The sequence below is a fragment of the Myxocyprinus asiaticus genome, chromosome 45 (genome assembly GCF_019703515.2).
Source record: "Myxocyprinus asiaticus isolate MX2 ecotype Aquarium Trade chromosome 45, UBuf_Myxa_2, whole genome shotgun sequence".
Lineage (NCBI taxonomy): Eukaryota > Metazoa > Chordata > Actinopteri > Cypriniformes > Catostomidae > Myxocyprinus > Myxocyprinus asiaticus.
Window position 1 is genome coordinate 9,422,202 of NC_059388.1, and position 14,803 is coordinate 9,437,004.

General features: G+C 37.3%; 1 protein-coding gene across 1 annotated transcript in view; it reads left to right on the forward strand.

Annotated features, from left to right (window-relative positions):
• The window catches only part of LOC127435402 (thyrotropin-releasing hormone-degrading ectoenzyme-like), a 215,769-nt gene that overhangs the window by 11,364 nt on the left and 189,602 nt on the right, over positions 1-14,803 (forward strand). The window contains exon 4 of the mRNA XM_051688862.1: positions 2,600-2,726. Within this exon, the coding sequence (XP_051544822.1) occupies positions 2,600-2,726 (127 nt within the window). The remainder of the gene's footprint in view (positions 1-2,599; positions 2,727-14,803) is intronic.

Consider the following 14,803-nt stretch of genomic DNA (forward strand, 5'->3'; position numbering starts at 1 on the left):
TCTGTAAAGCCGTGGGTCCAGACGGCATTCCAGGCCGTGTCATCAGAGTGTGTGCGAACCAACTGGCTGGTGTTTTTATGGACATTTTCAACCTTTCCCTCTCTTTGTCTGTAGTCCCCACATGCTTTAAAACGTCCACCATTGTACCTGTTCCAAAGCAATCCAAAATCACTTGCTTAAATGACTGGCGTCTTGTTGCTCTGACCCCCATCATCAGCAAATGCTTTGAGAGACTAATCAGAGATTACATCTGCTCTGTGCTGCCTCCATCACTGGACCCATTGCAGTTTGCTTACTGCAACAACTGCTCCACTGATGATGCCATTGCATCTACAATACACACTGCTCTCTCCCACCTGGAAAAAAAGAACACTTATGTGAGACTGCTGTTTGTAGACTACAGCTTCAACACCATAGTGCCCTCCAAGCTTTATGTGAAACTCCGGGCTCTGGGCTTAAACAGCTCACTGTGCAGCTGGATCCTGGACTTCCTGTCAAGCTGACGCCAGGTGGTTAGAATGGGCAGTAACATCTCATCACTGACCCTCAACACTGGAGCCCTGCAGGGCTGTGTTCTCAGCCCACTCCTGTATTCTCTGTACACACATGACTGTGTGGCAACACACAGCTCCAATGCCATCATAAAGTTTGCTGATGATACGACAGTGGTAGGTCTGATCACTGACAATGATGAAACAGCCTACAGAGAGGAAGTGCACACTCTGACACACTGGATGGCCAAGTCAGATTCCAGACCTACACTCAATTGAGATGTTGTGGCATGACCTTTTCAAAAATATGAATGAACTAAAACAAATTTGTAGGGAGGAATGGTGCGAAATACCTCCTCAGTGATTTACAAAACTGATCAAAAGCTACAGATGACAGAATCATCGTGAATAATAATCATGATTCAAATGTTGAGCAAAATAACAGTGATTAGCATTTTAACCATTATTTAGCCCTAGCTGATTGTGTTTGTCTATTGGTTTTGAAAATTTGACAGCACATAAAATGTGGCTGTAATTTAAGTGGCTCAGATAAAACATGAGTTGCTCCATTCAGCTAAGTTCTTGGATAATCCCTTACAAAATCTATTTCATTAGCATGGACATAACTGCTAATTGTTGATGCAGGTCTAAGTTTAAGCTCTGAGTTCACTGCCTCAAGTATAACCTTAATAATTCTATTTTAGAATTAAATTTAAATTGTATTGTCTTACATTATATTAATTTACGATCAAGACATTTTTAATGCAACATTTTACAGTATGTGCCCTCCCTACAGACTCGGGAAGAGATGTTTAATTCACAATATCTGTGGAAAAATCTCATTTTCAAAGAGTAGACAGCAAAAGATCGGGTTGTCTGTGGTCTACTCTTCTAAATGATTTGCAGTGTGAGTTTGGATCAAAAGTTTCATTTGTCTTCATCAGTCTATAGATTTCAGTCAGACTGCTGTGTGAATAATGCTGATTCTTCATCATGACATGACTCTGTTTTGCTGAATATGACCTTTTTTTCACCCGTATTGATCACTGTACTCCCTCTAGTGAGCCACATATAAACTACAGGGCTTACAGACTCATGATATATTACAAATTCACAGTTTCCCTTTATAGAGCTAATTTTTACTGCTTGTCATATATTTGTTGAGGTAAAGATCTAAAATAGGCTAACCTTTTTTATTTGATTGGCATAAAGGAGCAGATTCAACTTGGAATATAACATTCTAATACTTCTGTGTTTTAAACAGAAAATGGTCCTGCTGTAATTAAAATGTAAACTTTTTTTTTTTTCTCAGGAAATCAATTTTTTTTTATCAAAGACAAATGTATACAAAGCTGTTTTTTTTTTTTTTTTTTTTTTTTTTTTAAATCATCCCCCTTTCTCCCAATTTGGAATGCCCAATTCCCACTACTTAGTAGGTCCTCGTGGTGGCGCAGTTACTCACCTCACTCCGGGTGATGGAGGACAAGTCTTAGTTGCCTCCACTTCTGAGACAGTCAAGCTGCGCATCTTATCATGTAGCTCGCTGTACATGACACCGAGGAGACTCCCAGCATGTGGAGGCTCATGCTACTCTCCGCGATCCATGCACAAATTACCACGTGCCCCATTGAGAGTGAGAACCCCTAATCACGACCACGAGGATGTTACCCTATGTGACTCTAACCTCCCTAGCAACCGGGCCAATTTGGTTGCTTAGGAGACCTGGCTGGAGTTACTAATCACGCCCTGGATTCGAACTCACGACTCCAGGGGTGGTAGTCAGCATCAATACTCGCTGAGCTACCCAGGCCTACAAAGCTGTTTTAATAAACTACAGGTTCACATTGCTTCTCCAGCTATGAAACCATTTTGTTATACTTGCAAAATTATGTTGGAGAGGAAGTGTACTCAAATCCACACATTAGATAAAGCCATTTTGGAAAGATATTCATGCTGGATTACTTTCAGGCCTTTCAAGTCCAAAATTGTTCTCCCTTGGGTGATTTCAGGTCAGCGATAAACCTGTAACTGTTGCCGTATTAGAGTTCAGTCATCGTCTGACACCTTTTTACTTTTATTCTCTCTCTTCATACATTGTGTTGTTGTAGATTCGTCTATACGCCAGACCTGATGCAATCCAAAGCGGATCGGGAGACTACGCTCTTCACATCACCAAGAGACTCCTTCAGTTCTACCAGGATTACTTCAAAGTCAAATATTCCCTCCCCAAATTAGGTAAGGTGAGCGGTGAAGTGTTTCAGCTTTGAATGGCTTCAGTGATGCATTTGAAATAGCCAATAAATGTTCCTCTCATGGGAAACTGGCTGATTTTTCTTTGTTTGTACTTCAGCCGGTTCTTTGTGACATCTTGCTTTGTGTTGGTGTAAAGGAGAAGTCAAGGTGTGTCAATAGAAACTCAGTTCTTGCATTTATTGATCCTAAAAGCATTTTAGAGCAATTGTGGTTGTGTTTTGTCTTGGGAATTAAAGCACACATGTGTGCAGTTATAGTATATATTTGTTGGTGTATTGATGCGTGTGGGTACTGCATGTATATAGTATGTGTGTTGTGTGTGTGTGTGTGTGTGTGTGTGTGTGTGTGTGTGTGTGTGTGATTGTGGTGTACTGGCTTACATCAGACTCTCACTGGGTCTCTGTCTCACTCCATTGGGTTTCTGTCAGTTCTCCATATTCATATGAATATACCCATCAATCTCTCTGGCCTTTTGTCTTTCACTCTTCTCCCACCTGTTCCGTTTCCCTCAAAATGTGTGTGTTTGAATGTGAGTAGGTGTTTGTTGCATTGTGTATGTGATATCAATCATGTGTGTTCTCTTTGTAAGGGTCTCTTAAAATCATTGCTTTGTTTGTTATTCAGGTTAAGACCTTTCTCTTTTCCTTGTTACTCACACACAATCACAACTCCACACAATGGCACTGGTTCAGAATAACAACAGTTCCCAACTCGAATTTCCCTAATACACTAATTTCCTCTCAGTTTCTCAAGGACTTCTAACGTGCATATTTAGTTTTAAAATTATGTCGATTTAGTGAAGTAAATGTACCAATACTGCTGCTGCTATCTGTGTAGCTATGACATACATGCACAGTAGACTCAGACCTAACACTTAAATACTGGTCATTATGTGCATGTTACAAAATGATTAGTAACTCAACGACAGACAGCATTAAATCATGTGACCCTGTCAGAATACAATTGGCATATTTTAAAACTTCTCAACATTCCCTCATGCTGCTAATGAGTCCTTTTTCTTTACGGATGCTCTATTGATGTCCTGAAGGATCGAATCACTGAATGTTTTCAAACAGGGTCAAACTCTTTAATGAGGCTGGTGATTTTCACATCTTTCATTCCTCTTTCAGCTGAACTGTCACTTGTTAAAAATATTGTCACAGCTGGCTGTTAAAATCTCACATCAAGGGCACTTGTGCTTGTTCAAAGAAATGTTTCATTTTCAAATCATCTACTCAACTGATGGGATGCTTGTGTGATGCATGTATGACGATTTATTGAATTAGTGCAACACTGACCTGAAGATACTTTTGATGTGTTCATCATAACTTTGCATGTGAGCAGTAAATTCAGGATTGAGATGGTTTGAGCGTAACATGCAGCCTCATCTGAGAAACCATGTGGACATAATGAATGCTGCTGTTACGTAAATGAACCATATGTGTGTTGAGGGTGGGAGCAGTTGCATCCCCTCAGGTACAGGGACATTCTGTCATTCTGTTCATGTACAAGAGAAACATTCAGATATATGAAATCAGAGTGTGCAATGAGCAGATCACATACTGGCTCAAGGCCTTGAAAAACACGTCCTTGAGGTTGCACAATTTTACAAAGCTGCTCTTAGTAAAAAATTGCTTTTCTGAAGATGTATTTATTCCATCTTTTGGCCTTGGTTTAATTATTTTTCTATTATATTGTCTTGTTCTCCAGATATTCTGATTATATTGGCATCAGCATTGAAACATTTAAGTCTTCACTTTGTTCAAGAAGGTCACCTCAGTTAGTTTTGAATATAACTGACTTTCTTTGTAACCAAGTTGTGACCTCATTGTAAGCATATCATTATAAGCATAATGTAATGATAAATTTTATGTCTGGACCAGATAACCACAGAATTGAAGCCATTTTCTGATCTGCAGACTTGTTTTGAATGTAACTGACAAATTTAAAAAAAATAATTTATGAGATGTTCTGATCACTATATTAACCGTAAGATACAACATTAGCGCTGAACAAACTTATATGTGTATTGACAATGTAATTACATTGTACTTACATTGTAGTTACACAATCTATGATAGTTGATTTAAGATTTTATTTGTGGGTGGTTTTGTCAAGACTTAGAATAAGCTTTAAGAATAGGATTGTGCTTTTAAGACTTAACAGACACTGGACTGAAATCTAGATGTGAGTAAAAAGCTTGTTATAGCTGTTGAAAATACTCTCATACTTTGTTTTTGTAGTCTGAGAGATTTTGAGTCTTTTGCTTTTTCATTTCTTAGACTTTCTGTCAGTGTGAGAAACAATGCTATAAACCGTAACAGGACTCATTTATCACATTGATCCATTGTTTACCAGCTGGATCTTAAACTGAGTCCAATTAACACAACTTAATCAGAGCCACCATCTACTGTGACTGACAAATGAGAAAGAAGGAGCTGCAACACACTTTCTTTCTTTTACTCTTCTACTTTTTCTTTCACTCTCTCTCTCTCACAGACACACAAAGAGTGTGAAATATGAAACATCAGAATAAAAATATTAATAGAATGGTGCAAACTGTGTAAATGGAAAAGCCCTTATAAAAGCTTCTACCATCCACCAGTTAAGAGCACCACATAGAATGATAACAAGGTAGAATGAAGTCCACGAAGAATCAGAACTGAGTGTGTTGGCGTCTACGTAACCTTCATCAATTTTGTTTTCATTCAGTTTAGATTTTGAGAGTTGTTGTGAGGACATTTTAACTGCTGCAGAACAGAGAAAGAAATAAACAAAACAGTCAACAGTGAGTGTTTCACCTCCACAAATTTGTGTCCATCAGCTTACAGACTGCACTGCATTCTTGTGAGAACTGGATAACTTTTTTTTTACCGTCTGGTCCTTTACCATTCAGTAAATATGTATTTCAAATAAGATGCTTCTCAGAGTGAGATGATAAAATGGACAGCAGTTAAAAATAAACTGAGCGAGTTTTGAACTTTTTGAAAAATGTCTCAAATACAAGTAGACATGCCGTACTATGGTTCAGGATACAGTATGTTTTCTGTTTGTATCTACTAGGGATACCGCGATTATACAGTTTTACTATTAACCATGATTAATTTAACAAATTTAGGTTTAAGAATTTAGACTCCACAGTTAAAAAATTAAATGGTGAAATGGTTTGTTTACATGTGGCAAAAAAATAAAAAAATAAAAATACCATTATCTATAATGTATAAATATTAAATATAAAATAGTTTTTCGTAAGATTTTGTAAGCCTAAATGTGAAAACTCTTGTGCCTGTGTAGGTACTGGAGCTGTTGCTATGGTTATGGACAATGGCCACGTGGTGCTTTTTGGCCAGGTGTCGCGGACTGAATGTGAACTTTCAATTCACTTGAAACTGAAGCTTTAACACAAATTCCAAAATGTAACAGAGGAATTTGATCTACCAGATGCATATCCATCAAAAAAAGCTACTTACTTTGGCTGTTTGGGAGCATTTAAATGACTGAAGACAACAGATGTAAAACATGCAGACAGACATCATAGAAAAATAAACATCCTACAAATGGGACAGGATGCTCCACTAGTCGTCCAACAACAAACTATTAAGTTTAATATTTTTAGCTGTGGTGATTTTAAAGTGATGAATTAAAGATTCCCCTGTTTGTAATGTTTAAGCGTGCTGACAGCATGCGGTGCATTGCGTGTAGTTACTAGCAGCGAGTAAACTTGAAAAGTTGCACTGATGCAGAGGAAAAAACTGTTGAATGCCGTGAACTACATGTTGCGCAGCCCCATTAATCTTACATGTACACTTTTGAAGCACTCCGGTTACAGTGAAGTACATCACTGAGCTTGGGATGCACATAAGCGGTGTCGTGCCCTAGATAGGAGTGTCTCTTATAATATACCTCCTATTTATTTTTTGTGTATTTATCAGTTTTTTTATTGTATGGCTGCCCTTAGTGTCCACATATCCCCCAGAAATACGTTAACTTAGACGATCAATTGTTATATGATATGCATTTTTTGCATCAGTGCTGTTGCATAATAAGAAAATGTACAAATAATCTTAAAACCGGTTAACTGCAAAAAAAAATTTTCTCAGACGGTAATCTAACCGTCAAAAACTCACACTGCGGCATCCCTAGTGTCTACAGTCACTATCAAAATGTGATTTCTATGAAGATGTTATTGAATACATAATGTGTTTGATGAGAAACAAGACAGTGTTTGTGTTTGAAGTAACGTTTAGCATGTGCTTTGAGAGGGATGTGATGTATCTTAGATATTGATCAACAGTAAGTGTTTCTCAGAGAGAGATCAATGGTCAATCAAAGAAGGCAGAGCTGCTCCAGTTTCTTCTATGCCTTGACAGCGCCGTGCGATTGACAGTTATGGATAAATGTAAAACGAAATCCAAGCCTTGTCAAATGTCGACCAGTTGATTTCCCTTTGCTATTGAAAGTGCAGAAAAGAGCAGTAGTATGTCTGATGACGTAATTTAACCAAGTAGGAAGGACTTGATTCCTAACACTAACCATAACCATCTCTTAAAATAGCAAAATTATGGGTTGATAAGATTGAAATTCAAGCCCCTATACAGAGTCAAAATCCTAATCCTAAACATAATCCTAAAATCTAATTGGCTAATTGGAATATTTTTCCAGGACCAACACTGATGTTGATCGAAAAAAAGTCCTTCTTGGCAAAATTACTTTAAGCACAGGTACCCAGAGTTCAGATGTAGCTTATAACCACATGTACTTGACCTTCAGATTCATTTCTAACCACAACATGATGGGAATGATGACATTTATCATAGTGACCTCTGGATCAGCTATGCTTTATAATAGGAAGGAAGGTGATAGTGAGAAGAGCATTCTGGGATGCAGTCTGTTTGAGGTTCAGTTGAGCAGTCTTGTGAGATCAGAGCTGGAGATCAAACTATATATGCAAAATACTTTTTAAGCAAAAAAAAAAAAAAAAAAAAAAAAAAGAGGTTTATATTTTACTGTATAATAGTGCTAGTGGAATGTTTTATGGAATTGCATTGGTTATCCATCTCTAAAACAACATTTTCAACCAGCCAGTGTTTATGGTTGCAAACAACAATAACAATAACAATACAATAATCTTTTTACAGAAAGTCAAGAAGATGTCTTAGAAATATGTACACTCACTTTGTCATAACAGCGTTTATTTTTGAAAATATAAGAGAAATACATTTTCATAAAGAAATTTATGAGGTTGCGGCGTTTCAGCGCTGTCACGTCCATTACGTTTTAGAGCTTAAGGTTATATCGCCTATCACGTTATATCGCTGGTTAGCGTGTACCCCCACACAGCTGCTGGAGGACGTCGCTCGCTCAGGCAGCGCTGAGTGAGGCGTTGTTTTAAATGCAGCATTTTGCAGAATAGTATCATAATGATGCATTGATGGTTATAATAACGATGTCTCAGAGGTCAGTGTCTGCATGTTTCAAAGTGTTTTGGATGGTTTTGCCTCATCATGTAAGTGCCTTTTCCACAGCTGTCATGTCTGTCATGCCATTTTTCCCCATTTATGAAAAAATGACAATGAATAAAAATGAAACATTACATGTTCTCAGGAGTGTCAGCCAGTGGCGTACGGGACACCACAGCAGCCCCCGCAGTGTGTGGGGGGCCCCACCCCTATGGGGGGGCCTCTTCGCAGATTCACTTATCCTTTGATTTTTTTAGAACGGAACTCAATTCTTGAATCTTTGCAGGGACAACAATTCCCTATTAATTGACGTCAGCTTCTATCATCTCTCTCTCTCCAATATTTCATCTCGTTTATGTGCTTCTGTCATCATCAAAAAACTGAGTGTGTTAAACTTCCATATTCTGAATAATATTAATTAAACTTACACTACTTAATATTGTTGAATAACGCACGTTATTATTGTTATATAATGATATAATATGTTGTAATTAATCTATTACTTCTTGCACAGTTCCTTATTGCTCTCTGCTGCTCTGTTAATTTGATAAAGTGCATTGTGTTTATGTACTGTATATTTTATGAAAACAGATAAATCATTGCAGATCTTGCGCAGCTGTTAATTATTTAACACCACTCCATCTTGCCCAGTGTCCTCGATACTGCAACGGCTCTCAAGTTTGTTTCTAATTTTACCTGTAATGGTTGCAACTCCTGAAAGATCATTCTCGAAATTGAAATTGATCAAGACATTTCTCAGGAGCACAATGCCACAAGAAAGACTGTCCAGTTTAGCTCTTCTGAGTATTGAGAATGCCCGTGCTCGCAACATCAACATTAAGGCTGCAGTGAAAGACTTTGCGCATCAAAAATGTATGACTGTCTTTCTTCAGCAGAACACAAATTAAGATTTTTGTGCCAGCACTTTGACGGTCCAAAAGACAAATGTAGGCAGCACAAAAGTAAGCTGTTGCGTGACGTAAGCGCGTCGACAAGTTCACGCAAGAATTCGGAAGCAGTGCTTATTTACAACAGAAGAACGAACGTAACGCAAGAGTTCTGCCATTTCAGACAGCCTCAGAGCCTTGGACGGAAGCGCCAATTTAAAGTTAAAAACGTTTTAATTATTGACTAGTTTCTTACATAAATATATTGATTCCCTTCACGAGACATTCATTGATCAACTGGAGTCACATAGATTACTTTTATGCTTCAGGAGCACCGTGGCCTTCCTTGTGCCCGACTCTCTCTCTCTTTCTCTGCTGGTGGCGTGGCTGCTTATATGCCGCTCTCCCCATGCTCACTGGAATTAGAGACAGGTGTTACACATAATCTAGCTCAGGTGCAAGTGCCCTTACCGCTTTCTCTCTCTCCAGACAGATGCTCGACCATGCCCCCGCTGCCAATTACCTTTTTAAAGATGGGGCAATATCTGATCAACAACTGACTGTAAAGAACAGAACGGATAATATAAGACACATTATTATTACTGTGACATTACCACAGTATACCACATGGGCTATCACATTCTTTGTTGGAATGTGCTAATAATTATATACATTACATAAGGTTTGTTTTGCATTTCAATCCGAGTTAGAATCCATCATCATCTAGATATACAAGCAGGAGCAGTCATTATGTCAGTAGAGAAGTCTTGTGAACATTTTGTGATTGTCATCAGCTCTGTTTCAAATCCTAGTGAGCTGCCTTTCTAGACAGCATTTTAAAGCATCATAGGCCTGTCCCTGATGTTAAGGTTTCAAACAGTAATTTGTAATTAATGAAAAAATAAACAGGCCTACCGAATTTGTTTTGTGCACACACTCTCACTCAGAGACATGCGTGAATGGACGAGTTAGGGGCTGTTCACACCGTGTTTTGCACTTGTCTGCTCTGTTTTCCCATTGTTCTCCTATGTAAACACATGCTGGACAAATGTCTTTGACTGTTGCACCGCATCTTGCTGTTTCTTCAGCATCTCCCGCAGGACTGGCATATTTTTAGGCACTGTGTCATTCAAGTTTAAATTAATTTCAAGTTTCAAAAATGCATGTCGAGTCACCTGCTTTCTGCGTTTAGCTTGTTTTTAGCACAGGTGTCACAAAAAATTTACGTTCTCCACACAGCCTTGGGAACGGGTCGGGTACTGGTTTCATTTTAAGGCCCGTGCAGACCTCAACTCTGGTATAGATAGCGCACAGTGCTCAGAGAAGCGCAGTTGAGACCGAAACTGCATACACTCCATTCTGCTGGCGCTCAGTGCTAATTCAGACAGACATGAAACAATAACTAAAGTGCTTGGGGTGTTCATTGCCAAAGATGTGTTGCCCTACTCCGTTGATGACAATTTGGAATTTCAGTGTATGATTAAACCACTTGAGCCATGTTACAACACCTTTTCTTGTATCCATTTTTACAGCAATGTTATTCCTTCTATAGTGTGATACACAGCTTCTGAATGTTGAATATATGTTGAGTTTTAAATGCACTTTATGTTGATGCATGCAGCATACAAATGCAGGTATTAAGTTTAAATGTTGATTTAGTAATTAGAGATTTTTTTAATGAATATTTCTAATGAAAATAAACCATGGTTTTATGATAAATTTTGTAGTAACCATGACTGCTGTAACCATGGTTTTGTTTGCAAAAACCATGGTTGTGATACAGTTAACCATGGTTTTACTACTAAATATGACTGTTTGAACCATGGTTAATTTTGTGGTTACTATTTTTTTACTAAATCTACCATGGTAAAAATGTTGTTACTGTAGTACAACTGTGGTGATTTTTCCTAAATACAAACATGTTGAAGTGTTTGTTCCCGAATTGAGTAATCTTTGGATTTGGCAGTATTTTTTCTGAACATAGCAAGTATTGAACTATACTGAAACTGTGACCCTAAAATGTTACAAAAATCAAACCTTGAGGAATTTGAACTGTTAAACCCCTAGTGTGAAGTAATGAGTTGTCTTTGACTTGTGTTAGGCTTTGCCTTACCTGTTGCACACTTTGTTTAAAACAGCCTTTAATTTTGAACCAGAACCATTAGGGTAGCACAAAACACTAAAAGCATAAGGAAGGAAGGAAGGGCCACTATAAGTCATTTTCTTTTTGGTAACATAATTCTTTAGTATACTTTTGTTATCTGTATGGACCTTCTTGTGTTTTGAATGGCATGTGAGGTTTTACCTTTAGGACCCTATGAAAACCATTTTATTTATTTTTTTTAACCTTTTCCCAAATTCCATGTTTTTCATTATATTTTTTATTTATTTAGTTTAAAATGTATCATTAAAACAAAAAACAACAACAACAACTGTCTAATCAAATTACAACCCCAATTCTGAAAAAGTTGGGACAGTTTGAAAAATGCTAATGAAATTATATTCACCCTTTGCTGCATTGAAAACACTACAATTAAACATTATATGATGTTTTACCTTGAGAATTTCATTTTTTTTTCTTTGTTTTTTTTATGTACAGTAATTTCAAATCAGATGATTGCAACACACTCCAGTTGGGACAGTCAAGTGTTTACCATTGTGAAACATCACCATTTCTTGTAATAACACTTATTAAGCATTAAGGCACTGAAGACACAAGTTTGTTAAGTTTAAAAAGTGGAATTTTCCCCCATTCATCCATTATGCAGGTCTTCAGCTGCACAACTGTACGGGGTCTTTGTTGCCATATTGTGTGCTTCATAATGCACCACACATTCTCAATTGGAGATGGTCAGCACTGCGGGCAGGCCAATCTAGCACCCGCATTCTCAGCTTTTTCGGCCAGTAAATGGTTTGAAGTTGTCCTGCTGAAAATTCTGGGATGTCCCTGGAAAAGACAGTGCTGGATGACAGTATATGCTGCTCCAAAATTTTTACATATCTGTCTGCATTAATGGTGCCCTCACAGAGTTACCCATGCCATGGGCACTGACACACACCTGGCCCATACAGACACCGGCTTTTGGACCTGATGCTGATAACAGCTTGGATGGTCCTTTTCCTCTTTGGCTCGGAGAACATGACGGCCGTGTTTTTCAAAAACTATTTGAAATGTGGACTCATCGAACCAAAAAACATGGTTCCACTGTTCTACTTTCCATCTAAGATGAGACCAAGCCCAGAGAAGTCGGCAGCGCTTCTAGACAGTGTTGATGTAGAGATTCTGCTTTGCATAGTAAAGTCTTAACTTGCATCTGTGGATGCAGCGGCAAATGGTGTTGACTAACAAAGGTTTACTAAAATAATCCCAAGCCCATGTTCATGATATCCATTACAGATGAATGATGTTTTTTTTAAGACAGTGATGTATGAGGGATCAGAGATCACTTGTATTTGGAAGTGGTTTTCGTCTTGCCCTTTATGCACCAAGATTTGACCATATTCCTTGAATCTTTTAACTATATTATGCACTGTTGTAGTATATTATGGGCAGAAGAACGAACAATTGCTAGGCAAATGACTTGAATCCAGGATCAACACCGGAAATTCCTCAACGTCATAAATTAAAGACTCTGCTCTGCTAATGCCAAACAAACGAGCCAGAGGTCTGAAAAGAGTCCATTAAAAGCTGCTCTGTTGAGTGTCAACCATCTCGAAAACAAAGAGAGTTCTGTGGATGCACCGAGACCTCTCTTCGTACATGTGGTAACATCTCCTGTTTCACATTGCCTTGATATTTTAACTCGTCAAATTGTTATTAGTCTTAAATTGCCCCTGTCTCTACTTTTATGGAGCATGTTGCAATCATCTGATTTGAAATCACTGTACATAAAAACAAAAAACAAAAAAACAATGAAATTCACAAGGTAAAACATAATAATGTTTAGTTGTAGTGCTTTCAATATCGCAAAGGGTGAATATAATTTACAAATAACTCCTTTTTGTCTTTATTAGCATTTTTCATACTGTCCCAACTTTTTGGGAATTGGGGTTGTAATTCATAGAATTTTAATCAACTGAAAAACAGAATAATTACTTTTCAACTTACCATTACATTATTTTATTTATTTGTTTCAAACGAAGTGTGCGCAGCACATTCAGACTGTATATGTATTTACAGTTTTTTTTTCTCGATTGCTAACTGACATTTTCCATAGACACTGTACTGTAATTTTCAGGGTTACTATACAATTTACTCATTTAATTACAGTATACAGTATAGTAACAGAACAGCACTATAGGTGGGAAAACCTTCACCTTTCTATGTAGAGTAATTACTGTTTTACATGATTTAGACCCTCATACTTATAATTATAAAATCTATTTGTAGCCCAGTAGTACTTACATGTACAGTATTTTTGCAGAACTGAGAGGTGGCTGCCTGAGGGAGGTAGACAAAGTCATTTGTCAGGAGATCATGAAACTGCTATGGTAAATATGGTCATTGCCAATAATGCAATTCGGATACGGGAAATTCCGAGTAAAATCATTAAAGATCAACATACCTTCTCAGAAACTGATCAAATTAGCATTTCTACCATTTACTGAATCCTGCGTCAAAACCGATATTAGGATGAAAAGGGCATACAGGGTGCCTTTTGAAAGAAATTAAGAGGATTCATGAATAGATATATTTATGTTTTTTTTTTTTTTTTTTTTACAATCATGTTCACACATTTCTCAATACTGAGAACACATTTTCAAAACTCTTCTTACAGTCAGCACAATATCAGTCTAAGTGGACTAAACTGTGTCTGTGGATTAGTTTTCATCTCTTTAAGGCAAAATCCATTCAGTGACCACATCTATCAAAAATCAAAAACCAGAAAAACTTTATGTAAAAGCAACTTTTTTTGCACTAGTTTGCATACTGTTTTCAGTACTGTTAAATCACAATTTGATATATTTAATAATAATAGTATACTGAAATATATCCTCAATCAAGATAAATAAATAATAAAATAGCTGATTCCCATTTTAGCTGAAGACCTACCCATGTGTTTTGTCTTCTATGCCATTACCATCTCTACAAAAGAACAGGAAGCCAAATCTCCAATGTTCAACAGTGACATCCATTGTGCGAATATTTCAACAAACAAACAGGTATGATATGTTTTCTGCAAGTGAACCTAACTGATCTAAATTACTGTGGAAGATGTACTGTAAATTGAGATTACAGAATTACTTGCATGTATTTTTCTGACTGTGACTTTGTCATTGTCTTTTTATTGTCATTTAGATGGAAGTACTGCTGATTGTAACTAACTTTTATTTTCCATTTTGCGTTTTTTATTTATTTCTTTATTTTTTTATTATTATGCCACATGCACACTGAAGAAAATTGCAGCATTTGAGATTCATTCCATACTGTTACAGTGTTTCCCACAGGATTTTGTGAGACTGTGGTGGGTGGACCTCAGACCCTCCAGGGGGTCTGGGGTCATGCTCCCCTGGAAGAAAATGTTGTACAATATAAATTTTAATGCATCGATCTGGTGCATTTTCAGAGCAAAATTAAGAGGCTAGATCTATGAAGAACTTTGTGCTCTTGTAAACAATTTTGTGCTCTAGTAATAATTTAATCATAAACACATTGGTTGTATAGATATGAATGGTGATGACACGGCAAAAAAGTCACACCCACGAAGCATAA